Genomic DNA, 25,418 nt, shown 5'->3' with positions numbered 1-25,418 from the left:
TTTAAATTTTTTAAAAATTTTGATTATTTTCTTATATATATTTTAAAAAAATTATTTATTATATTTTAAATTTTATTTTTAGTTATATATATGATTAATTGGATTTTAAATTTAGAAAAAAAATTATTTTAGTAGTATTATGACTTATTTTGATTTATTTTTTTTAAAAAATATAGATATAAATTATATTTGATTATATGTATGTTGTTTATATTTTAAATTTTGATAAATATATTTTTTTTTATTATATACACATTTAATATATTTAGAATTTAAAAAAAATATTTTTACTATATCGTATTATTATTTTAAATAATATAACAGTTTTTTGGTCCGACCCGTCCAAGTGAATAGTCCGATCGATTGAACTGTTTTTATGAAGTAGATCGGTTCGATCCTGGGTCCAGTTATAAACTGATTAGAAGTGTCAATTGTTAGTTGTTACCCTGACAAAAACTATCTGAAGCTCTAATTAGCAATCATCCAATGAAATTCTCTCGATAAAACAAAAGTGATTGAAACATAAAATGAAACTTACCAGCTTGGAACCTGAGGAGTTGAATATTTATAGATTTTTGGAGAATTTTTTGTGTTTGAGCTCCCCACGCGGGCCATAGTAAGTCTAATGACTTTAACAAGGGAGCCCATAAATAATTAATAAAAAACCAAACGTAAATTCGATTTCTTGAGCTGGACTAATTTATTAAATTGTGTTAATATAATCATCACGAGCCCCTAAATCTCGAGCAGTTGCAGCTAGTTGGAGGTGGTCGAGACTAGAAGTTGCAGAATGGCCAGACCGGTGGCTTAGGGACAAACTCTTGGGTCGGGTGTATTCGTCAAGAAAAGATGAGTACTTTTCATTCATTTTACATATTTGGATGCAATAATTATTTTTATTTTACTCTCAAAATGCAATATAGTATTATATTGTAGTACTTTTAATACACTAGACGTCTATATCCAAAGATTTTGAAATTTAGGAAACAAAGAACCCAAGTAAATTCTCACGTCAAATGAAATATATACTACCAAAAAAAAAAACGAAAGAAATCATACACATTATTTAATATAATTAAAAAATATCATATATTTTTCCATTTGTTCTTAAATTTTCGATAAATGATATTCTGCCAAGAAAATAATGCATTATGATATATATTTTGTCTGGGTTTGGAAACTAATAATCAAATGAATATTAAAAATCCGGCGTTGGTTATTCACGAGTAAAAAAGAAATATTGCTACTGATTTGATATAAACCGATGCATGCATGATTTTCGAAGTGAAGAATTAATTAATTAAATGAATGGCGGAAGAAAAGGACGGGTTGAGAAAGAATTTATTAGGGTTTGCAGAGTGCCCTCAACTTTTTCGCGGGGCTCCCCTTTAATTTTATGGCCTTCAATTCGCTGCTGTCACATATATTCATCTTTGCTGTACCCAATCACCATCAGTTGAGGTCGAGTATGGATATTGCGAATGAAGCAGCACACTATGTAGTACGATTATTTATTTTTCAGTCGAGGAGAATTCGTTTCAAATTTAAGATTTTGGTGTCTAATTAACAATAAGCCATCCGCGGGCTTAGTAGGACGACAATAGGCACTCAATACAAATTCTCTTCACATTTTCCATAGTGAAAATTAACAAGAGTCACATAACCAACCTCAACGGATTTAGTAGCTTAAACGGGCAATTTTGATGTAGCGCAGTCTTTAAAACAAATCATGCACCATTAATTCAGTATGGAGAAATTAAGAACCCATAAAATTAAGGTTGCATTTGTATGGATGCATTTAAAATCTATAGATTTCGAATGAAACAATAAATGAATCATAAATTCACATCTTACTTATTTACACAAATGTAATATAAAGTATAAATAATTTCAAATACATATATGATTAGGTGAACTTGAAATCTATAATAAATAACATTACATAAAAATGCGAATTAGAAGTTTATGATTTTTTTTCTGAACTACAAAAATACATTTGAATGATTATTAACTCTGATTTCACAAAAGGAGTTGAATCATGGTAAGTGGAGGCATTTCTTGTTAAGGGCTTGAGAATTCTTACATGGATGATTTTGTTCAGAATGTGCGAAGACTTTTGGAGCGATTGAAAATCATCGGGGGTGAAGATCACTTTCGTTGGACATTTCTGTCTTAATTCTGACTATGCCATTTCTTGCTTGTGCCCTTAACTTGAACGCTGCATTGCTAATATCTACCGGTAAAATTTACCAAATTTTTATAGTGCAACCACTAGTATCTAACAAGACACACGCGTGACATGTTTATACAGTTGAAATATTTATCTAAATATAAATTTTTACTCTTATACATCACATTCCTTTTATTATAAAATTTTGATTCATCTCCCAAAAATCAAATGCATAATTGTGTGTTTTGACAATCAAATTGATATATTTTTTAAAAAAAATTAGTAATAAATGTTTAAATAAATATAACACAAAATAAAAAAAATATTCTAAATGCAATGATTATTTGTTTTAACAACCAAATTTATCATATTTTTGAAAAAAAATTGTGTCGATTGAATCCGACGCCCTACCAATTTTTAGAAGAACAATAAAATAAAAATATCTTATCATCATGACAAAATGATATCTACCTTAATTTAACACAAGCTATTCATGAAATATTCGGAAAAAATAAGAGAGATTTCGAAACGATACATTAAAACTGCCATATATAACATGCATTTTTGCATTGTTACACGGTTAGAAGTTCGAGTTACATTCTTGCATCAACCAGAGCAGCACCCGCTCTTCTTCACAGCCGATACATCATCTTTGGTTCCAAGATTTATTGTCTGGCCCTTGGGCAGAGCTGCCGGATCTTCTCCAATTTCAAGATCCTTCCTGCTTACAACATGATATATCTGTGTCAACACTTCGGTAAATGCATTTTCTACATTCAAAGCTTCTAGGGCCGAAGTTTCCATGAAAAAGATCCTCTCCCTTTCGGCGAATGACTTAGAATCCTCTAGTGCAACGGCTCGTAGGTGACGCAGGTCTGCTTTGTTTCCAACCAGCATGATCACTATGTTCATATCCGTGTGGCCTCGAAGCTCTTTCAGCCATCTTTCCACATTTTCGAATGTAACATGTCGGGTGACATCGTACACGATTAAAGCCCCGACTGCTCCTCTGTAGTAGGCGCTAGTTATTGCACGGTACCTAAGGTAGAGTTTCATGGAACGTATCAACAAGAGACATAGCTCTATACCACCAGTTGTTTCGAGAAGAAGTGCGTAAAAAAACTGCTTTATGACGGGAAATTTCATGATTTTCATATTGGCCTAAACATTACCAGTCTTTGTAAACGGTAATTAATTGTCGAGTTGGGTTGCTATAACATGAAAAAAAATAAGATTTGTTTCAATCTAGACATGGTGATTTCATTTCTTTTGGCAACAAAAATGAATAGGTACGCAGAATTTTGCACAAATAATTCAACTGCCCTCCTCTCGGTCAGAGCTGTATATATACAGGGTGCTAGCTAATCTCATGGAAACAAGATCCAAGAATGGAAGATTTTAATCTTAAAACTTATGATCAATGAATTCAGTCCAATCTATAGTGATGAATCATTTTCTTCCTCGACCTCATGAATATGAAGCCTAACACAATAAACATAAATACATAATTATTGAACCCATCAACAAATTTAGGAGCACTGTTCATTTATGGATTAATCCGCTCATGCATTTATATGTAAAGATTTGATGAATTTCCTCTATATTCAGTGAAATTTGCATTCACCAAAGCCAAATACACCAAGATGGATCGCATTAATCATTCTTCTCCAGTAAAAGAAAACGTATATATATAAAATATCGCACTTGTTTTGTTGCATGCAGCATATAAATCGAGAGGCGATTATTTTTGAAGAAAAAATAAAATTTTTGGGGAAGAAGGATATGTAACAAACCTTTCTTGGCCGGCGGTGTCCCAAATTTGGGCCTTGACGACCTTGTCGTCAACTTGAATGGATCGCGTGGCGAACTCGACGCCGATGGTAGATTTGGAGCTCTGGCTGAATTCATTCCGGGAGAACCGAGACAACAGATTCGTTTTCCCGACGCCGGAGTCTCCTATCAACACCACCTTGAACAGGTAATCGTAATCGTCATCCGCTCTGTATGGTCCCATTTCTCGATTCCTATCCCTTCCCTATTATACGATCTTTATTTCCTTTTCCCTGACGTCGAAATATTTTCTGGTTATTTCTCAGAGAACTCCGTGTCGAGGTTATTGTTCTCGGAAGAACGAATGCGAATTCATGGCTGTTTGATCTCCGTTACCTCAGCATTTTCAGGGACTGTGAATGGTGAATTAAATCCGGCCATCAGATTCTGATTATTGGGTTATGTAGAATTGGGTTGGGCCTATCTAAGTTGGCCAAGTCCAATTTGTACGGGGTTCGTATAAATATATAGTTTGTGGGGGCATTCGGAAGGCCCATGGTAAAAAAATAAAATAAAATAATTAATAGATTAGAATAAGCCAATCTGACCTATTCTCAACATATGTGTAATATCAATGTGTGTTAATATGACAAAACACAAAACATCATATAATAACTTTAGAGTAGCTTTAACTCATCCAAGGGGGAAATTTGTAAAATAAATACACCCGACGATACCATTTTTTTAAAATAAATAGTCGATTAAAGTTAAAAAACAAAATACCCTCTGCCCAAAAGAACAAATGTTATGGTGTTTTTCTATGATAAATAAAAAAGAACAAAAAGTTTTGCCGTGCAAATTACTTGATTATCTAACAAGTCACGCACCTTCGTAATCTTTTAGTATTGGGGATTTTGGTTACCCTACTCGAAATCTTTTAAAATAAAAAAGTAATAATAATTTCAAATGCTGACAAATTAAATATATCTTCCAACCTAATTATTTGACGATGACGTAACCCACACCTGTGAGTTCTTTCCTTTTCTACTTCAATCTCCAGACACACACACACACACACACACACACATATATAATATATCCGAAAACACAAGTCATGTACCCAAATCTATAGAGAATATAGCTTTAGAAAGTTGTCTCATCCGTTCATCGGGAAAACCAATGCACTAATTTGTCTCACCTTGAAAATATTCGAACGACATTCATCCAAACCCAATATCACAGTGATCGTACTTTCACTTCGTAGCAGTTAGAAATATATATATATATATATATCAGTATCTGCTTCTTACAAAGTTGTCATTTGGGATATTTGATTGCTATCAATGTGATGTTTCATGCACAATATTCTTGTANAGATAATTCAAAAAGTTTGCCACCTTTCTCCTTCTTATTTATTATTAGAAAATATGTATTTCGATGAAATTATAACTTTAATATGCACAACGGTTGCTTGATGGGATTAAATTTATATTGTTTTATCTGTCAAAAAAAATTTATATACAATTATAAAAATTAAATAAAATGGGTACATATGAACAAAAAATGGATGTTGGCAGCTGGACAACTATTCCAATGACCAATTTGCACGTAATCTCTGCACCACTAAATCCTGCCAAGATGTTGACCTGTCAACTTAAACGCACATTTTTCTTTTAAAATAGCTGTTCAAAAGTATAATCATATTTATTCCACCAAACTTCTTTTCAAATACCGAAAATTCAGTAAAAAAAAATCGAATAGAGATATTATACCTTAACTTCTTAAAAAAATTATACGAACACTCTTACTGGAAATTTGACGAACTAAAATATTTTGATGATATTTCATAGATCAATGACAGAGCCGTACTTTTTATGAGGTCAATCAAGCGGTTGTCTCAGGGTCCGTCCTAAAAAAACATCTTTAGTGAAAATAAAATTTACTTGTGATATGGGGACTATAATGTGCTTAGAGATCATGTTAATTAAATATAGAGTAGGTCTCTTGTGAGACGGTCTCACGGATCTTTATATGTGAGACGGGTCAACCCTACCGATATTCACAATAAAAAATAATAATCTTAGCATAAAAATTAATACTTTTTCATGGATGACCCAAATAAGAGATCCGTCTAACGAAATACGACCCGTGAGACCGTCTCACACAAGTTTTTGTCTTAAATACATAACTAAAGCACACATCGTATGATTTAAATTTTTTAATCAGTTATAATTGAATTATGAGTTTTATATAAATTTTATGTGCGACTTTTGTAGTTTCTACAATTATAGAGACTAAAAGTGTAGTTTCTACGATAATTATCTTCGATCAACAATGTCATAAGATAGACTAAATGGGCTAACTATGTTGTCGATTGAGAAAGAAATGGTCTGACAATTGGATTACACAGATTTGATAAATATTTTCGTCTCTAAATAACTAAACGAGTAGTATTTATGTAGTTATTTTAAATATTTATTGAGTTGTTATTGATGCAATATATTGGTTTTGATATATTTATGTATTTATTATTATACATATATTTGATTTAAATATTTATGTATTTATTATTATACATAGTTATCTAAGAAATAGTCTGACAATTGGATTACACAGATTTGATTTAAATATTTATTATTGCAACAAGAGGGCCCATTTTTCATTTTTCGTTTCAGGCCTCATTCAACACAGATACGGCTCTGATCGATGATCAAAATGACCAGTGGAAAAACGGTTAAAAAAAACTCAATTTTCAACGATTCATATTTTGTTGTATTTGTACCATCCAACTTGATCTCGTAACGTTTATTTAGCTTAGACAGCGTTCAAACTAGTCTAACCGACTTGATATTTCACGTGAGGGATTGGTACAAACAACTCTTTATTCTTCTCAAATTTAATTATATACATAGTTTTGACCAGTGTTCTAAAAAGCCCGCTTAAGCTTGGAGCTCGACAAAAACGACTCGCTTCGGAGAAAAGCGGAAAAAAGCGGTCAAACTATAGTTTGATCGAATTAAATGTAATTAAGGTGTTTAATTAAGTTTGCTTAAACACAATTAATCGCATCTGTTTATTTTTAAATTTTTTTATTTTGAAGGTATGTCTTTTTATTTTAAAATAATAAATTAGATTTATAATTTAGATGTTTATATTTAAATTTTAATTATGATTAAGCATGTCTGACAATGATTTGACAAATATCTAGGATTTTTTAATGTGATCTAGTTGCAAAAACAAATAAAGATGGTAATTTTGAGATTTTTATATTTTTATAAATATGAGAATTAATGCATCATACTTAAATTTATCATATTTATGTATTATTTTATCTATTTATTTGTTTGAGATAATTACAATTAAACTAAAGATAAAAAACATTTTTTCACGCTTAAGTTCGTGCTAATCTCGCTTAAGCTTTAAGCTTGGAGCTCGACATCTGCGCTTCGGGACACTTCACGCTTTTTAGAACCTTGGTTTTGAATATTATGTTCTAAACTTATAAAAGAAACAAAATACAAGATCAAAATTAAAATTTACTATCAATTGATATGTCACAAGGGGTTTGGTGCAAAAAAAACTCTTTTTTCCTCAAATTTAATTATATACATAGTTTTAAATATTATGTTCTAAACTTAAAAGAAATAAAATACAGCATCAACAGTGTATTTATACTAACGGTTTTATTATTTTGACCTTATGCTAATCAGCAAGTTATCCGATCGACATGGTAAGGAATTTTATTAAAAAAAATATAACCTTAGCCTTGTCTAATAATTTTTTGCTTATTAATTTCCCCCGTATTTATTATTTTATTATTTTATCAATATTTATAAATTCTGAATAAATTAATTGAGCCAGATATGCATGCATTTTTGAAAAACAATAATTTAATTTTCTTCAAATATCTATTTTAAACACAATTGATGATATTATAAAACCAGAACCCAGCTGCTACTTAATTATAAAGGAGGCTCAAGCATGTCCACGACAAATATAATTTGAAACGAAATGTAGTACAAATACATAAGTCCACTACATATATCATCATCCCAAGTGACAGACGCACAAACCAAGACAGTACTGCATGATAATCAAACGTTATACTGATACTATTTTTGATATAAAATCTTGATTAATACCAAAACAAAATACTAAACCGCGTTACATATAGAGCCATGCAGCTAACGCGATCTCTTCTCCAGCTTCAGCAATTTCCCCAAATTAAATCTGTATAATAATGGGCAAGAAACAAATCATAACACACGTCCCTTTAAAAATGAAATGAAATAGAAGGATTGATGTTGTTATTATTACCAAATGAATGGTTTTGTGCTCATCAGGCGTGAATGCGCGAAGCAGATAGTAAAATTCTCCATGGTGGAGGGGCTGCACAGTAACTCCCCACTCATTAGTGATCACTGGCTGCCCCGATGACTGTACAAGCACTGCATCATTACCAAATGCCTCTCTCACGTTAAACGGCCCCGATCCCACTTCCAAGCACACGTCGTTGATGAACACTGTTGATTTTGTCGGGGCCATTACGCCTACATCATAGATCACATGAGGCAGTCGGCCACTATCGAGTTAAATATTGCCCTCCGACTCGTTTAAACTTTTACTTATTTTGGAAATATAAAGTTATGGAAATTATTAGATTTAACTCGTGGCATGCTCTGATCTTTAGCGTTGTAAGAGGGTCATATAGAGATTAAAACGAGGGACTGGATAAAGTCAAATCATACAGACACATGAAGGGACAGCGAGCAAGAATTAGGGGCCAAAGGCAAATGTATAATTGTCTCTTCCCAAATATGACATAGGTGTACATCAATAAAAAAACGTATCCAATGCCATAAAGAGAGACAACACAGTGAACGATATCATCAGTTGTCACTAATTACACTAGGTGACTTTACTCACACATGCGGAAATATAGACCAGAATATCGGCAGGCAGCTTGTTGACTCTCATTCAAGAAATTAAACCATCTTAATTCTTATGTGCGATGTTCACGTTTATTGGATTTTTTTTACATGTAGAGGAAAATTTGGAAGGTATTCGACAGTACGGGCTATCATGTAACAAACCCTACGGTTTACTAATATAAAATAAAATTCCATGAGGAAAAAAACTGAAATGATATTCAGATACCTTGAAGAACACAATCGGTGGGGGATGTAATACCGAGAGATGAAGTGAAAATAGCGGGAATAGTATTATGTGCTGCGGTAGCTATGGTGTGATTAATCTCCTGTTGCAGTCTAATCTTGTCATCCTCAGCCTTCTTTAAAACAGAATTATTCATCAGCATGAGTTCACTAAGAGCGAAACTTTGGCAATTTCCAATACCCTGATCTATAACAGTGGATAAATCTGGAAAGCAAAACCCTTGAGTTAAACCAGGAGCAGCAGTTGATCCTCCATTGTTTTGTTGTACAGGAAAGAAGAAGTGTTCGCTCAAGAGCTCTCTAGGAGCTTGTAAAAAAGGTTGGTTCACCGAAGCAGTTGGAGAATTAAGCAAATCGATCACAGGAGTAGAGCCAACAGAGAGAACTTTTTCTTCTGAGCTATTCGGAGAAGTTTTATCAGAAGAAGATGATGAAAATGTTGGAACCGTGACAGTGGTGGTGACAACGTTGGAGATGGGAGGCGGAGGGGCGGTGGTTTGAGGCTGGGATTTGGTGATGTTACTGAGTTGGCGTTGCTTGTGTTTGCTTCTTGATTTCCTGTTCTGGAACCAATAAAAAACATTGGCATCTCCAACTTGGCCATATTCTTGCAATTGCGCCCTAATCTTCCTTATCTCATCCCTTGGAGGATTCACCATCCCTGAATTGAATATCGCTTCAAGTATGCGAATTTGCTCTGGTCTAGGGTTCCATCTTGGTTTTGGCTCTTGAGTTCTTTCTTCACATCCAGGAACTATTTGATAAAAAGCCCATTATCATTATTTTCAAAATTTTGAACTTCTTTTCCTTTCGCTTTTCTCAAGGAAATGAAACAATAAAGCCATGATAAAAGATATCATGGGGAAAACCATTAAATAAAATTATAAAATACGCGTAACATGAAAATATATATGTACCTGGTGTATATGGCGTTCTGTGGTAACCAGCAGTCAAGTCATGCTGCTGCCATTGGAGATGAGTTGTGTTGCAGGGTTTTGACCTAAACATGCTAGGCCAATGTCTGTTCGATGATGCCATTATCGGGGTTTTGATGCTATCAGCTTAAAGCTGTAAATAAAGCTGAAACAAATTTTGAAAAGCAGCCAACCCGAAGAGAGAAACAAATCACAAATCTCTTAGTTCTTGCTGGTCTTTCACTGACTGAATCTTCTCTTTATAGCCTTTTTCACATCACCTACTCCTGTTATGAGTCCACCAGCAATAAATAGTTAAGTTATATATAAAAGGGGTGAAATGAAATAACTAAAACCGTAACAGTACTAAGTTTATGGTGAATTAAGGTTTATTATAATGAGAAAACTAATGATAATTAATTAAGATGGAATAAAAAAAAAAGCAAAAACCCAGGACAAGAATCGCCTGCAAAATCGCAAACCAAAACAGAAAAGAAATTAAATATAAAGTGAGGAAGATAGTACAGGCCCATACCCTTGCTCACAAATATATATATGCATTAAAAAGTAGAACACGCGTTTGTTAAACATAGTACAACCAAATTCCCACGGACGTGAAGCAAAGAGAACATTGAAAGAAACATATGCCGGGGCTTATATTAGAATCTTCATCAGAGTGGACAGATGAAGTCCTTAATGCACGAGGGTGGGATGGTGCCGCAGAACGTCTGATCTGCACAGACGCACGCACACACTAGTCAAAGAGAAAGAAAAAGATCATTTTTCGTCAAAAATGATTATTGTTTATTATGTGGGCTTGTGAGGATCGGAGGGTTTTTGTTCAACAGAAGAATAGTATTAATGGTAGAGGAGAAGAAGAAATGGATGGTGGACAGGGGATTACGTATATATATAAAATATTTTATTTTATATTTATATAGATTACTGTAATTCGAAGAGGTGGTTGCAGGAATTAAAGAAAAGAGTGTTTGAAAGTCAAGAAAGGGGACATAGGGGTTTGGGAAGCAAGTGCTGTATGGATTTGCTGTCGTCAACACTTTGAGGTTTTCTTTCTTTTATTTTATTTGAATTGAATTAAATTATTGAATGAATGACATATATTTCATCCACGCAACGATACATCTACAATATAATGCATGTTTTTTTTCAGTATTATATAAATTTATAACAAATACGTATCAAAATTGATTTAAAATTCATCTTAAAAATTGATTGAATTCAAATCAAATCAAATAAATTTGTATTCGATGAAAGCTTTTCGAGTATTCATTTCCTTTTCTAAGGCTAAAATCCATATTTTAATTTAAGAAAATCAAATTTGTTACTATTCAAACAAAGGGAGGAGACCTCAATAAAACAATTTTAACTTACAGAACTCAAATTTTTTAATTACTTTCAAACCAAATGTTAGTATAAAATATGTTCTAAAGTAGTCCAGTCTGTAGGAAAAACCTACATCTGTTGGTGATCGGGCGGTCAATGATGTAATAATTTGATACGTTGCATCCATATAGTGGATAGATACAACATAATCTGACTTTTTTTTTTCTAAGTATTTCTTTATATGGTTGAATGATAANTAAATGAATTGTGAAAGCTGATTTTAGTAAAAAAAAACTATAATAGTAATAGCTAGCTAATTTGGATTGTACGTAATATGAGTTAACATTTAAATTAGTTTTTAAATCAGTTAACCTTATGTATTAATATAGTGTACATTTTGATTTTATGGACAACCAATGTAACATCCGAGGTTGTTTGTCAAATGAAAATATTAAATGATGAAAAAGCAACCAAATTTTTTTAAAAAAATTTTTTCACCGAAAACAAAAGATACACCGGAGAAAATGTTTGTTTTTACTTTTTAGTACAAGTCCATCATACCTCAAATCATCACAGATATCTTTTGACATGATATTTTGTGTGTGTCTATCATATCTGATCAATCTCATCTATATTTATCATAAAAATTAATATTTTTGACATAAAAAAATAATATTTTTCATTAATTGACCGTGTCTGATATTTATCTCACAAAATTGACTTGTGATACAGCCTCACAAAATTTATTTTGTTTCTTTAAAAGATATATAGAAATAATTTAATATACGATGATATATAATTTATGTTGAGTTTTTATACATAGATATATCACACAGTAAACACTAAACAGCACACACATTTTAATTTTTTAGGATTAAAATATTTTAATTAATTTAATTTAAGTTAATAATCAATAATCTCAAATCTCAAAAAAAAAAATATTAGGTGGGATTCATGCATCTTTTGGATATATATATATCCAACCACCTCCATATATATGTTTTATCTTTGATGAAACACAGTATGAACAAGATCTCGCAGTTAATTATCTTTTAATGTTTATTTCCTTCAAAATTAATTTATTGTTGGTTTTCTTTTCTAGATGACGAATATATTAATGGCACCGTTTGACTCCATGGAAAGAGCATTGTTTGGCGTCAAGCGAAGTTTGAATGTCGTAAATATTCCTCCGCAAGAAAGAGGTCACCGCATTGGACACTAACTTGTAATTAATTTGCTAATCGCGACTCCCTATACATTTTAATTCAATTGATCAAGGAGAGTAATTGCTCTTATCCCGACATTAACAAAAGCTCCAAACTCTAACAATGGAGCATGCATGTGTTGCATAAATTTTAAGTTCATCAATTTCTCACCAGAATTACTCATTTATTCCAACAAAATAATCTCGATCGTCGAATGTTTTCATTTATAAGTACTAACAACATGATCATTTAATATTTTTATGGAATGTAATGTAATTATTGAATAGATTTTGGAGTCAAAAAAGTTTATATTATGCAATGGTGATGGACAATGAAGTATCATGGAAAAGGTACATAACGCACAATCCCATCAAACGTCTCTCAGTTCAGAGAAGACCCATGATCGAATGCTGGATATGGTAGTAGTTAAACTCCTACTCCTATTTCATCATTTTAATTTTAACAGTGAATTTAATTAGGTAAGATTTAATAATCCCATCAACAGTACTCAGTGAAACTGGAGTTCAATCGTGGCGGGATTTTCAAGAAAGAAAGGGAAAAAAGAGGGTGTTGGTGATATTTATTGAATAATTTCCAATATTATGTCACGTTTGCCTTTTTCATGGCGTTTGCTTCTTCCTTTCCTTCCATTTTGTCTGCAACCAAAATGGTGGGTTTTTTTGGTTTTAATCCATCTCATTTCTCGCCATTCCCTTCCACTATTTTCCCCCTATTTGCTGGTTTGGATAAATTTTGATTACCGTAGACTAGTGTGTAAACATTTGGCAAGCTACATGTAGACCTATTTAAACATTTGTATCGTGCAAGGAATATAGAGACCAGCTCGATCCAATAATTTGCTTTTACTCTTTCTTTCATCAAACTTAATGAATATATAATCTCAATTTTTAAAATATATTATATTCTAATGTCTGCTATTACTTAATAAATCATATATATAACATAACTATGTATAAAATAGATTTAACATTGATTTTATGACAATTTTAGTGGTGAGTGGTGATATGATCAAGTACCATTTTTATAATTACTAACTCTGTTAACTGAGTAATTCTTTTATTAGACATCTTGCATCTATATTTTTTAGACCAGTCGACCGTCCTTATGACCATATCTGCAATGAAAATTAATACTCTTGACATAATTAAATTATTATTTTATTTGCAGTGAAAAATAATACTTGAGACTCGGATCGAAAATTTGTCTCATAAAATTGATTAGACTGATCTTGTGACGCTATAAATTTGGTAAAGGTCACGTGTAGTATGATTCAATGCATTAATCTCAATATTTATATTTTTATTATGAAATTCAAAGCATAATAATTAATAATATAATTAAGTACGTTAGACACTAACATGAGGTCGAATTTAAATAATTTATAGATTGTAATTACTGAAAATGTTGACCCACCCGAAGAAGAAATAACTCAGACGCTCAATTCAGTATAAAATTCATAGAGTCAATAAAAAATTTCACGCTCCGAGCCCAAGCATGTGCGATTGCAACAATGTAATCTTATACAAACTACTTCGTATCCGTTATCGCTTTACGAAAATAGTTATCTCAAGTTGCTATAGAAGTTTATTGTAAGCTCTTAAAAAACATTTTCAACTTTCATTGTCAACCAATGTAGGACAAGAGTATCACAAAAAATGACATAAACTTTGTGCTAGATTTATTTTTATATTTTTTAAGATCATGTACTTGAGCTTAACTCTCCAAAACCTATTTCTAGGAGGAGAATTGTTCAAATTCATACATAAAACTCCCAATAACTTAATTCAATCAATGTGAAACATATGGCACACCAAAAGCTAGCTCTAGGGAGAAGATTGTATAAATTCATATATACAACTTCTAAGAACTTAATTCACTTGATGTAAAACATTTGACACACCTCCTCACGCCCAGAAAATGAACAAGCGGAACGTGATGTTCACAAGACATTAGCGGGTGGCCAATAAGGCATGCACAATCAACATATGAGCTCTGATATCATGCTAAAATCATGGACTCGATTATAACTCCACCCAAAAGCTAGCTCAAGAAGAAGATTATCCAAGTTTATATAAACTACTATCAAGAATTTAATCTAACTGATCATGACACATCTAACATATATAATTATTCACTTTTGCTTTTCTTCTGTATAACTTATTTTTCAGATGAGATAAATAAGATGTGCCAAAATATGGTAATGTTTAACCGTGAGGTATCAAACGATTATTTTCAGGATCATAGATGTTTCTGAAATAAGAGAAAACATATATAAAAAAATAAGATAATTTAGTAACAAATTAAAATTAATATATGAGATTCGTTAGAAAAGTGAGTAAATTTAAATAGTGGATCATATTATAACTCAAAAAATGAAAAGTTACGTTTATTTTTGTTCGTATAAAATAGCATATATACATACTCCCATATATATTCACGACACTATAATAATATGAACGAAATAATCCAGTAAGTAGTGGACACGACGGAATAGTTCTATATGTTTAAGGTAGCACATGTCACAATTAATGAATGCCGCAATTTAAAATCGCATTTTACTGGAATAGGTATGTGTGTCTTGCGTGAAGTGCGCTTACACCCTTCCCTTACGCAGACGCGTGCTCTCAGTAAATGCGAAGTGGACACACTTTAATGCACTGATTTAAATTTACTCATTTTTGTTAGAGTTTGGAGATTTTGTTTAATCAATTGGTTTCTAATTGTATTGAAATTAAGCTATTTAATTTGAATTATTAGTCCACATTTGATCAAACAAAACCAATTCCATCGAATTCTGCATGAGTTTAGAAACTCAGAATCTGTGAAAATAAAGGGTAACAATATAATAATAATAATAATAATAATAATAATAATAATAATAATAATAATAACCAGGCCTAAAAATATAAAGTCAAGGATAGTTAGGGTTCTTCAATATTGGATGTTTGTGTTTTCTCTTTATCTTCTCGATAGTATAAATCCATTTTAATAAATCAATTAATTAATATCAAAATAATAAGAATAAGAAGAAATTAAAATATGTCATGATCCACAAAACAAGGGTACATCCTTTATTAGACCCTGATGGTGTTTTGCTTGGGGAATTGATGACTTTTCATTATATAATATATAATTAAAGAATTATTTTTCATGCCCTGCTGCATGCAAACAGCTCATTTATGTTATGTGTATTCATTCATATGTAATAAATTAATCAAAATAAAATAAGACCAGGCCGCACATGCAATACGATCGATGGATATTTTTTGGGACGAATTTTATACATTGACAGAAAAATGTACGTATAAATAAAATCCGTATCACAACAAGAATGAATTTAAGAGAAATGTACGTATAAATAATGAAAGTCACAATTAAAAACAACTGATAAAATTAACGCAAATCGAATTCATTCGTCGCATATATTTAGGCTTACGAAATAAAACATAGAGTTACAAAATAAAATTCCGTGATATAATAATAAACACAATCAGAAATCTGGCATCCAGTGTTCCATTTTATAATAAATTTGATATTGTAATATATAGAACACACGAAGAGACACACGTGAGTGTGTGCGTGCGCATGTGTGAATTTTAAAGAAATGTGCATTTTCTGAGCTTGATAGGCTTTCTCTTCATTTTCGGTGGTCGCAAAACAACCTTTATCGCAGTATCAAACACGGCTTTTATATTCTGAAATTGAACAAAGGAAAAAATTTAATAAAATTTTACAAGAATGTTAAATATACCAAATCTTACAAGAATGTTAAATATACCAAATCGAACCAAATTAATTACTCTTTATGTATACATATATAAAAATAACTTATTAAGCTAAATAAAAATAGAAAATTATGGGAAATCTTAATTTTTTTTCAGAAACATAAATTTAGGCAAAATATTTGTGATTTACCTGTTGAGTTTTAGCACTACACTCAATATAAGCCACTGCCCCGATCAGCTTCTTCAGTTCTTCACCCTGGTTTAAATTTTTTTTATAACAAAGTTAATTGTTTTAAAATTGATTATTATGGTACTATTTTTTTTTTGAATTGAAAAAATTAAATAATTTCGAGAAAATGAAATTAATTATTATACCTGGGAAGTTGATATTGGAACCGCACCAGAATGACCACTTAAAAATTGCTCGTCTTCTCTCAAGTCTGCATTTTTATAAATTTATCCGCAACATATTTATGAATAAAAGAATAATCCACCGATTTATTATTTCACCGAAGGTAATTATTTGGCTACATTTCCTTTTTTTTTTATTAAAAAAAAAAAAAGCAAGGCCAGTAGAAACATGATGCTAAAATTGCACATATAATAGGGGGAAATTGCAATTACGATAATTACCCAATGGTAAAAAAAAGTTATTAAACCGATTAATTTTACCGAGTTTGGTTCCCACGAGTACAATAGGTACGTTCGGAGAATAATGGCGCAATTCTGTGATCCACTGAGATTAAAAGGAATAAAACTAGATTATTAATTCGTAAATATTGTATCTATATAAAATTTTAATTAATTACATTAAAAAAAGGTTTGGGAAAAAGAAACTGACCTTCTTGTATATGTTCTCGTAGCTCGCTTTGCTGATTAGTGAAAAGGCCAATATAAATACATCAGCTCCTCTATAACTTAGGGGCCTTAATCTGTTGTAATCTTCTTGCCCTGAATTTCATCAGTTTTTTGGAAATTATACTTAAATTCATGCCATCTACATTTATAATTTGGTAACACCATATTCAGTAACGTTGAACAGAATTATGTAATGAAATACTCTTATTCTCGAATTCGTGTCACGTCGAAGAAAATACTAAGGAAAATGTTAATTAACCTGCTGTGTCCCAGAGGCCAATGTTCACCGTGTTGCCATCCACCACCACATTAGCACTGAAGTTGTCGAACACAGTCGGAACATAATCCTATATACATATTATCAAGTATTCAAAACAGTAAAAGAAAAAAAGACATCAACTAAAAAGGATTTCATGAAGCAAGAAACCAAGGGCAATGATCTATATATATATGTCATGTAAATAAATTAAGTATACCGTCGGAAAAGTATTACTGGTGTAAGAAATGAGCATGCACGTCTTCCCCACCGCGCCATCGCCAACAGTGACACATTTTATAAACCTCGTTGTAGCCATTTCTTGGCAGGAAGAAAGCTATGCAACACAACAAGATTAATAAAAATTCTGCGAAAACCCTAAATCTTTAATGTCTTAGAATCTCCAACTCAGTGTGGATATTTATAAATATAATCAGTCTTCTTCAAATGCCCATTATAATGTAAGATTAAAATGTGACATAAAGATAAATATATTAATTGGGAGAAGTTGGCATTATTTAACAACCTCTATAATGATTGGTTCAAGACTTTACTTTTGTTTGAAGTTGAAGAACAAAGCCAATTGCAAGAAAAAATGGTGTTCATGTGCAACAAATTAGGTGGTAGTGGTGGTGGCTGTTTGTTAGTTAAGTATACAACAAGGGACAAAAATTATTATTAAAAGAAGAAGATTGCTTCTACTTATACTATGATTATTATTTTGTAGGTTGGTTTTGAAAATTACGTCTAATTAATTTAAACATCATTTATTAAATGAGCCCAAGCCCATGCCCAAGCCCAAGCCCAAGAGGATTGTCTCACTTCCCTTCTCAGCCCATGACGCAATTTAATCTAAAAAAATAACTAATAGCATTGTCACAATAAAAATAATTTTATATATTATAATGCAAATATATTTCATGATCCAGTGAAGTATAATAACTAATTAAGTAAGTCTTTTGTGAGACGGTCTCACGAATTTTTATCTGTGAGACGGGTCAACCCTACCGATATTCACAATAAAAAGTAATACTCTCAGCATAAAAAGTAATACTTTTTAATAGATGACCAAATAAGATATCAGACCCACGAAATTGATCCGTGAAACCGTCTCACAAGAGTTTTTTTGTAACATATTAAAAACGAACACACACACACACAAATCTATTAAATAAAAACTAATATAGTAGAATGTTATAAAGTAACAAAAAATTAATAGCTAGATAAAATAACAAAAACTATATGAGTGGATACTTTTCGCTAAGTAAAATAATAAATCATAAAGACCAACATGTACAAGACAATAAATCCATTTCAACATTTTAACACGACGAAGAATATTGTGATTAAACCTAAATAAGTCAGAGAATATTAATTAATTATTCATACATCTGATTTTTGTCCATTGTAATTAAATTATATTCTGCAGTTTGATATATTTTTGTGTGTTATAATTTTTTAATTCTTCGTTAATACAATAGTTTTAATTTGAAAAAAGAGTTCATAAATCATATTTGATCCATAAAATGTGTAGAATATTACAGGAGTGAAGAAATGTAATAATAATAGATCCATATTTGGCACAATTTAATTTCTTATATTTGACATGCATTTTTAAGATGAATTAATATATACTGTCAAATTTAAGAGAGTTGTGTAGGGGAGCGAAACTCTGACTCGTTGCAGCTAGACCAGATATAAACATGATCATATACATATCCATTACATAGAAAAATGGTTATAATAGGTGTGTGAGGTCCAAGACAATGGTGGCTGTTCACCAAGAAACGAATCCTCTCTCTGATCATGACGAGAAATAATACAAGAAACTCCCAGTTGGGAAACAGTAGAATCAATTGTTGAAGAATAATCTAGGCACTTTGTGTTACACGAAATTCCTTTTCCTTTGGCCTGATCAGTTTCAAGTGGAAAATTGAGACACGCCTTTCGTCCTCTTATTCTTAAAGCAGCCTCATCATACGCGACCGCAGCTTCTTCCTCTGTGTCAAAAGTCCCCAACCAAATCCTCACTCCTTTCTTGGACGAATCTCTTATTTCCGCTGCGTATTTACCCCATGGACGTCTTCTCACCCCTCTATAACGTGTACTGACCTTTTTATCGGCTTTTGAATCATTTGCACCTTTTCCTGAGCTTAGGCTTTGTGACTTCTCTGTATCATTAATGCTCGATGCGGGGATCGTTTCTGCTAGAATTTGTCTCCATGCCTTTTCTCCCACGGATGTCCATTCACCTAAACTTGGCAATCTGTCTAAAACTTCCATTATCGATTCATCTTGTTGAAGGGTAGATACGTGATCCCAAGAATCCGAGGACTCGACTGTTTCATGTTTTGCAATGAAATTTGCCCACACCTGTTCCAGAATTGCATCTGGTGAGGGATTACAATCCATTTATGATGCCTGATACAATTCACCAAAACGTTGAAGCTTGAGATTGATGACAATTAAATAGAGTAGTGACTATATTTATTTGATAAAAATATGTGGATATACATAACAGCTAGCTAATATGAGTTGGAACCCGACAAGAAACTTGCATTGCAAACAATGAGCTATTACAGACATTAGAATAAATAGAAAGGCATCGATTTTTTATTGTACTATGTTTGACATTCCATGCATATACATATGTATATAATTGTTTCATGAAGAAGCCATCCTTAAATTTATATTTTACGAAGTTTATGTGGGATCTAAGCAAGTAAATGGAGAAAATTCCTTCTTAATAGATTGCTGATTTCTCAAGACCATTTTAGCTTGTATAATTAGAAAAAGTAGGGTATGGTCAACAAATGCGAGTAATTTGATTGTCGATTGTTGGGATGATAGCCAAAATGATCATGCCCATTTTAAATTACTTATTTTATTTGGATGAACAAAATTCAAATTGATTCAAATGACACCCAAATCCATACATAACTTGCGGCTTATAATCTTGCCTTCACTGCTAAATTTAAGTTTTTCTTATCTTGAGGCGGGCTGTAATCTTTGCTTGGCCATGGGGAATACCGACAGGACAATCTGTCACCCTAAATTATATAGCATTCACAACAATACATCCTATCAAATATTTTGAATTTTACGTATAAATTTTTAAAGATTAATTAATTTTTAATTAAATCAATTCCACTAAATTCTAGATGTTAATCATGTTATATATGTTGAGGACTCGATGCTTAAAAGGAAAAAAAAGAAGTTTGAGATGTTTGATTATATTTTTTTATTTATTTGATTTTTGAAAGGAAAGTAAAACTATATTAATTACTAGCCGAACCCAATGATAAAATATCTTAAAACATTCAAGCCGCTGTGGGTGGTTTTCCAGTATGATCTTCTAGTCCCACTTTGTGTGGTGCTACTTGGATGCGGACCCTTTGGTTCTTTAACTAAAAGACTGTTTGATCCATTTGCTCATTCTTTTAAATGCTTTGTTTCGGTCAATGCTTCGACAATCATGAGCTCTCGATATTTTTAAATCTTAATACCAATAATGCATATACATATGTTTTCAAAATAATAATAATAATAATAATAATAATAATAATAATAATAATGTACTTCACTGTTTGTGTGTGTGTAGAGTGGGTCATTTCCGATTATGCTGTCTCTCTCTTGTTCATCTCACCGTGTTGCCATACTTTTCCTTCTCGTTTCATTATATACCGGTGAGACTAGAAGCTTGAAAGAGCGAATCTCTGCACTGAAGAATGTTTCAATGTCTGCCATTTTTGTGTTTGGAGATTCCACCGTTGATTCTGGAAACAATAATTTCTTGGAAACCACTTTCAAAAGCAACTTCCCGCCATACGGTCGGAGATTTCCCAACCATATTGCCACCGGAAGGTTCACCAATGGCCTTCTTGCCACGGATTTTGTGGGTACGTACATTGTATTTTTTCAATATTACGTTATATACCAAATGGAAATAAAAATAAAAACGAATTCATTCTTGTAGACATCATCTTTACAATTATAGAATTACTAATTTAATATAATTTACTATATATAACAGCTCACTACCTGGGGATCAAAGACTATGTACCACCGTATCTGGACTCAACACTTAGCCTCGACGAACTCAAGACCGGAGTTTGCTTTGCTTCTGCTGGCTCCGGCATCGACCCGCTTACAGCTCAAATAGATGTAAAATCTTTCCCTCTCCTTATCTTTAATCTCCTATAAAGTTGAACTTAATTTGAATGAATTTTTTTTACACATATATGATCACCGACAAGATTATTCATGATATAAACAAGTTTATAAACGGCATCAAATTAATCATGATTTGACCGGCTGATAATTTTTTCTTTTTTTTGAAAAAAATGATTTTGACAGGGTGTGCTTCCATTGCAAATGCAACTGGACAATTTTAAAGAGTATAAAAAGCGAATGGAGTCCTCCATTGGGAAAGAGGGAGCCAAAAATCTCATAAATAAAGCTCTTTTTCTTTGTAGTGCGGGCACAAATGATTTCATCGTCAACTACTATGGTCTGCCGGTCCGGAGACTAACCTACACCATCTCCGACTACCAGAAGTTCATTTTACGTAACGTACAACTATTCATACAGGTAGCACTACCGTCTTATGATTTATCATAGAGTAATTGTTGTCAAGCAAAAAATAATGCAACTCACGCGGTTACATTAATTATTATTTTTTACTATTAAGATATATAATGAAGTATTCTATATTATGGTATGTAGGGTTTAGTGGAGTTGGGGGCGAGGAAGATTGTGATAGTAGGGCTGCCCCCGATAGGATGCGTGCCAGCTGTCATAACACTGAATTCCGACAACGCTTTAACGCACCGTGGGTGTATCGAATCGCTATGCACCGTCGCACGGGATTACAACCGCATGCTCCAGACCACACTCAGAGATATGCAGATGAGTGATGGGGCCCGAGTGGCCTATATCGACATATACAAACCCTTGGATGCCATCGTCAAGAACCCTCGTCGGTTCGGTAATTAATTAAGCACTTTTCAAAATTTTATTTTGTAAATTTTTTTTAAATATAATATAATATTTGCAGGGTTTGAGAAAGTAAACGTGGGATGCTGTGGAAGTGGACTGCTAGAGGCATCATTCGCTTGCAACCCAGAGTCGGTGGTTTGTTCGGATGACTCAAAGTATGTGTTTTGGGATGCCATACACCCCACTGAAGCAGCATACTACGCTATTTTCCTGTCCATCCGCCCTGTAATTGATTATTTTTTACGTTAGGATATTTATTTTTGTCCATCCATCCCTCACATAATTATCATTTTTATTACAATATCATCTTAATTCCTTTATAACATACAGTATGATTGAGGATGGGCCATACCCTAAACAAACACCATACATGACATTTTGAATTGCGTTCAAGATGCGCATCAATGAATTGGCCAACCAACTCCATACAGCAAGCAATATTCGATAACATTCATTAATTTCTAGTAACTGTACAAGTGGAAATAATTTAATGCATATAATCTTTAAGGTGCCGACTAGTTATAGTTATTAATATAGTTTTTAAAAACAATTACAAGATCCGTTGTAGTCTAGTTGGTTAGGATACTCGGCTCTCACCCGAGAGACCCGGGTTCAAGTCCCGGCAACGGAAAGTTTTTTTTATATACTTCTTGAATTTTTTTTCCTGCGTGGTTAACAAATGCAATTTAACTCTCATTGCGTCCAATTCCCTGTCATTAATTCAAACTTTGTCTTATACTCTTACAATTAAATTAAATTTTATACAAGTTTAGGGGAAACAGTAGTTTGGAATTTATATATCCGTAATACAAATTAATCTTAGAACCAAAGAGCATTGGCCCAAATTCCCACTCTCTCCAAGGTAGTAAGTCCAGGCTTCCAGCAGTAGTAAGAATGCTGTACTTGTCATGCAAGAACAACACCGTCTTCATCATCATAGATTCTCCCATTCCAGAACCAAACGAGACTAGAAAGAACATGGGAATTAGCACCGTTCTTCGAAAGCAGGTGGTTTCTGTTAGACAGTTTATGCTGTCTTGATTAAGATTACAGCAGTCAGAGCCAATATTACGTAAGATTCGTACGTTCTCCCATTTGTGATCTAAGAAATGCAACAAATATTTATAACCCATCCACTCCCACTTCTCTCCTCCTCGATTTTCATCCTGATCATCCCATCAAAAAATAATAATTATTATTCTAAAATATGTCTTTTTGTTTTTCTGTTCTTTTTTTATTTAACTAAAAAAACACTAATTGATTTATAAGGGTGATATTGTAAGAAGTCGAAACATTGTTGATAATCATATTCAATAAAATAAGTGACAATAGGAGGAATATTACAATAAAAGTTTCCACAGAGGACTTCTGAACTTTCTGATAAAAAAATGCATAAATGAGTGACAATAGTGTTTTTTTAATCATTAAATAGCAATGTATTTTGTTAATTAAGCTTTAAAATTGGTTGGAATTGAATTAATTTTTATTTACCTACAAAATATCATCTCATTTTTTTAAAACGCTCACTTTTGCACCTCTCGGATGACTCACACCTAGGCAAAGGCAGTTTCAAATGATGTGCTTGGGTAATATCCTAGGCGCAATGTGTGCGCCTCGCTGTTCTTGTCACCTAGGCGCATACTTTTAATAATTATGGTAACAAGGGTGAATACAAAAGAGATGCTAGTCGAGCCCATTGTGTAGAGCTATGTTGGAGCTAGTGGTTTTGGGGTGTGGAGTAACAGTTTAATTTTATACATTTTCCTTTGGATTCAGCTCTCCGCAGTTTAACTCGAATTAGTAGAGCTTCATTTGACAACCATCGTGAGTAGATCTCTTTGAGCAAAAATTATCCCCACCAAGGAAGCAGGGGTTCAGGAACTAATAATACGTCTAAATAATAACTTCGGTTAATGTACTCACTCAAAGGAACATCCTTAAAGAATCAAAACTTTCTGACAGATAAAAATACTGAAAATAACTCATAAAAAACCTTGTAAGAGTTACAACATTTACTAATACCGATCTAGTTAGGCAAGTTACAACATTTACTAATGAAGGATCCAACCCCTTCCCTCCGGGAAATGAAACTTCACCCTATGATCCGCATAATTTACAAGTTAAAATACTGAAAATAACTCATAAAAACCTTGTAAGAGTCGACAACCATGTGAGCAATTTATTTATCTTCCATAAAAATGAATTTCCGTAATTATTAGAAAAAATATGCGAGTTTATTTAATCACGAATATTATGAATAAATATAATTACATTTTAAATTATTTATGTAATTAATCATCCGCATAATTCCGTTCGTCGCGGGAAATGTGGGAAAAAAAAAAAGCCAAACAGCAAAACATTAAATTAAGGTGGTCCCGGCGGGGCTCGAACCCGCGACCTTCGGCTCATAAGACCAACGCTCTAACCAACTGAGCTACGGGACCTCTTTCTTTCCGACAATTTTTAAGTTTTTATAATTTCAATATAACTTAGAATTTTTGTTCGCAGAACATACTGGACCATCTTTTTCGAAATTAAATCAAATTCTTTTTTTAAAAAAAAAAATTTGTTCGCAACTATCCGTTAGTCGATCGAACTGATAGCTATATCATCTCCCACACAAAAATTCGCATTAGTCATTCGTATTTCGAAGTTCGAACCATCTCTGATAAATTCGTAATGGTGCGGGAAAGCTTGCAATAAAAATAAGTTCAGGTTCTTTCTTTCAAAAAGAGGATCCCTTCAAATTTCAAGAAAATATTTGCATGTCACTTTTTTTTTTTAACTAGAAACATAAAAAAGAAAGAGAGAAAGGAAAACATACTTGTAAGGCATAAGCTTCAAATTTCCAAAATCTTGACCAGGACTAATCTCATCGGCAACATCAGAGATTGCGACAGAGAATTGACAACGCCCTTTTTTGAGGGAAATCCTAATCCCGTCAAAAAATTTCATCCCCGAACTCAAACCTGCAGCAAATCAA

At 32.4% G+C, this 25,418-nt stretch overlaps 5 protein-coding genes and 2 non-coding genes across 9 annotated transcripts; 2 read left to right on the top strand and 5 right to left on the bottom strand.

Moving 5' to 3' along the window:
* Positions 1–2,568: 2,568 nt before the first annotated feature.
* On the bottom strand, positions 2,569–4,344 carry LOC140964816 (ras-related protein RABA1f-like). The gene is made up of 2 exons (XM_073424763.1): positions 3,964–4,344; positions 2,569–3,209 (listed from the first exon to the last, which is right to left on the bottom strand). Exons 1-2 carry the CDS (start codon positions 4,182–4,184, stop codon positions 2,777–2,779), a joined length of 654 nt encoding a protein of 217 aa, XP_073280864.1. The 5' UTR covers positions 4,185–4,344; the 3' UTR covers positions 2,569–2,776.
* Positions 4,345–7,887: 3,543 nt separating this feature from the next.
* On the bottom strand, positions 7,888–10,901 carry LOC140964815 (WUSCHEL-related homeobox 9). The gene is made up of 5 exons (XM_073424761.1): positions 10,564–10,901; positions 10,032–10,315; positions 9,098–9,868; positions 8,258–8,490; positions 7,888–8,170 (listed from the first exon to the last, which is right to left on the bottom strand). Exons 2-5 carry the CDS (start codon positions 10,150–10,152, stop codon positions 8,165–8,167), a joined length of 1,131 nt encoding a protein of 376 aa, XP_073280862.1. The 5' UTR covers positions 10,153–10,315; positions 10,564–10,901; the 3' UTR covers positions 7,888–8,164.
* A 5,100-nt stretch (positions 10,902–16,001) lies between these two features.
* On the bottom strand, positions 16,002–17,883 carry LOC140964817 (rac-like GTP-binding protein RAC13). The gene is made up of 7 exons (XM_073424764.1): positions 17,658–17,883; positions 17,441–17,528; positions 17,165–17,274; positions 16,996–17,059; positions 16,699–16,763; positions 16,514–16,579; positions 16,002–16,293 (listed from the first exon to the last, which is right to left on the bottom strand). The coding sequence occupies exons 1-7, from the start codon at positions 17,754–17,756 to the stop codon at positions 16,195–16,197; spliced, it is 591 nt and encodes a 196-aa protein (XP_073280865.1). The 5' UTR covers positions 17,757–17,883; the 3' UTR covers positions 16,002–16,194.
* A 1,276-nt stretch (positions 17,884–19,159) lies between these two features.
* LOC140964621 (ethylene-responsive transcription factor ERF091-like) lies at positions 19,160–19,971 on the bottom strand. Its single transcript, XM_073424481.1, has one exon. The coding sequence runs from the start codon at positions 19,847–19,849 to the stop codon at positions 19,160–19,162; it is 690 nt and encodes a 229-aa protein (XP_073280582.1). The 5' UTR covers positions 19,850–19,971.
* A 1,029-nt stretch (positions 19,972–21,000) lies between these two features.
* On the top strand, positions 21,001–22,757 carry LOC140964806 (GDSL esterase/lipase At5g45960-like). Of its 3 annotated transcripts, none has more exons than XM_073424749.1 (5): positions 21,001–21,336; positions 21,471–21,601; positions 21,794–22,027; positions 22,163–22,415; positions 22,494–22,757. In XM_073424749.1, exons 1-5 carry the CDS (start codon positions 21,057–21,059, stop codon positions 22,682–22,684), a joined length of 1,089 nt encoding a protein of 362 aa, XP_073280850.1. In that variant the 5' UTR covers positions 21,001–21,056; the 3' UTR covers positions 22,685–22,757. The 3 variants fall into 3 exon arrangements, with proteins under 3 accessions (XP_073280850.1, XP_073280849.1, XP_073280852.1); XM_073424748.1 differs by having other exon boundaries at positions 22,163–22,424; positions 22,494–22,755; XM_073424751.1 differs by having other exon boundaries at positions 22,163–22,419; positions 22,494–22,636.
* A 236-nt stretch (positions 22,758–22,993) lies between these two features.
* Positions 22,994–23,066, top strand: TRNAE-CUC (transfer RNA glutamic acid (anticodon CUC)). The gene has a single exon. It is a non-coding gene; the product is annotated as a tRNA-Glu (tRNA).
* A 1,739-nt stretch (positions 23,067–24,805) lies between these two features.
* Positions 24,806–24,879, bottom strand: TRNAI-UAU (transfer RNA isoleucine (anticodon UAU)). Its single transcript has one exon. It is a non-coding gene; the product is annotated as a tRNA-Ile (tRNA).
* Positions 24,880–25,418: the final 539 nt, after the last annotated feature.

Source organism: Primulina huaijiensis, chromosome 18, assembly GCF_012295235.1.
Source record: "Primulina huaijiensis isolate GDHJ02 chromosome 18, ASM1229523v2, whole genome shotgun sequence".
NCBI classification, from domain to species: Eukaryota; Viridiplantae; Streptophyta; class Magnoliopsida; order Lamiales; family Gesneriaceae; genus Primulina; species Primulina huaijiensis.
The sequence above is the reverse complement of the archived record's forward strand: the minus strand, read 5'-3'. Positions and strand labels throughout refer to the sequence as shown.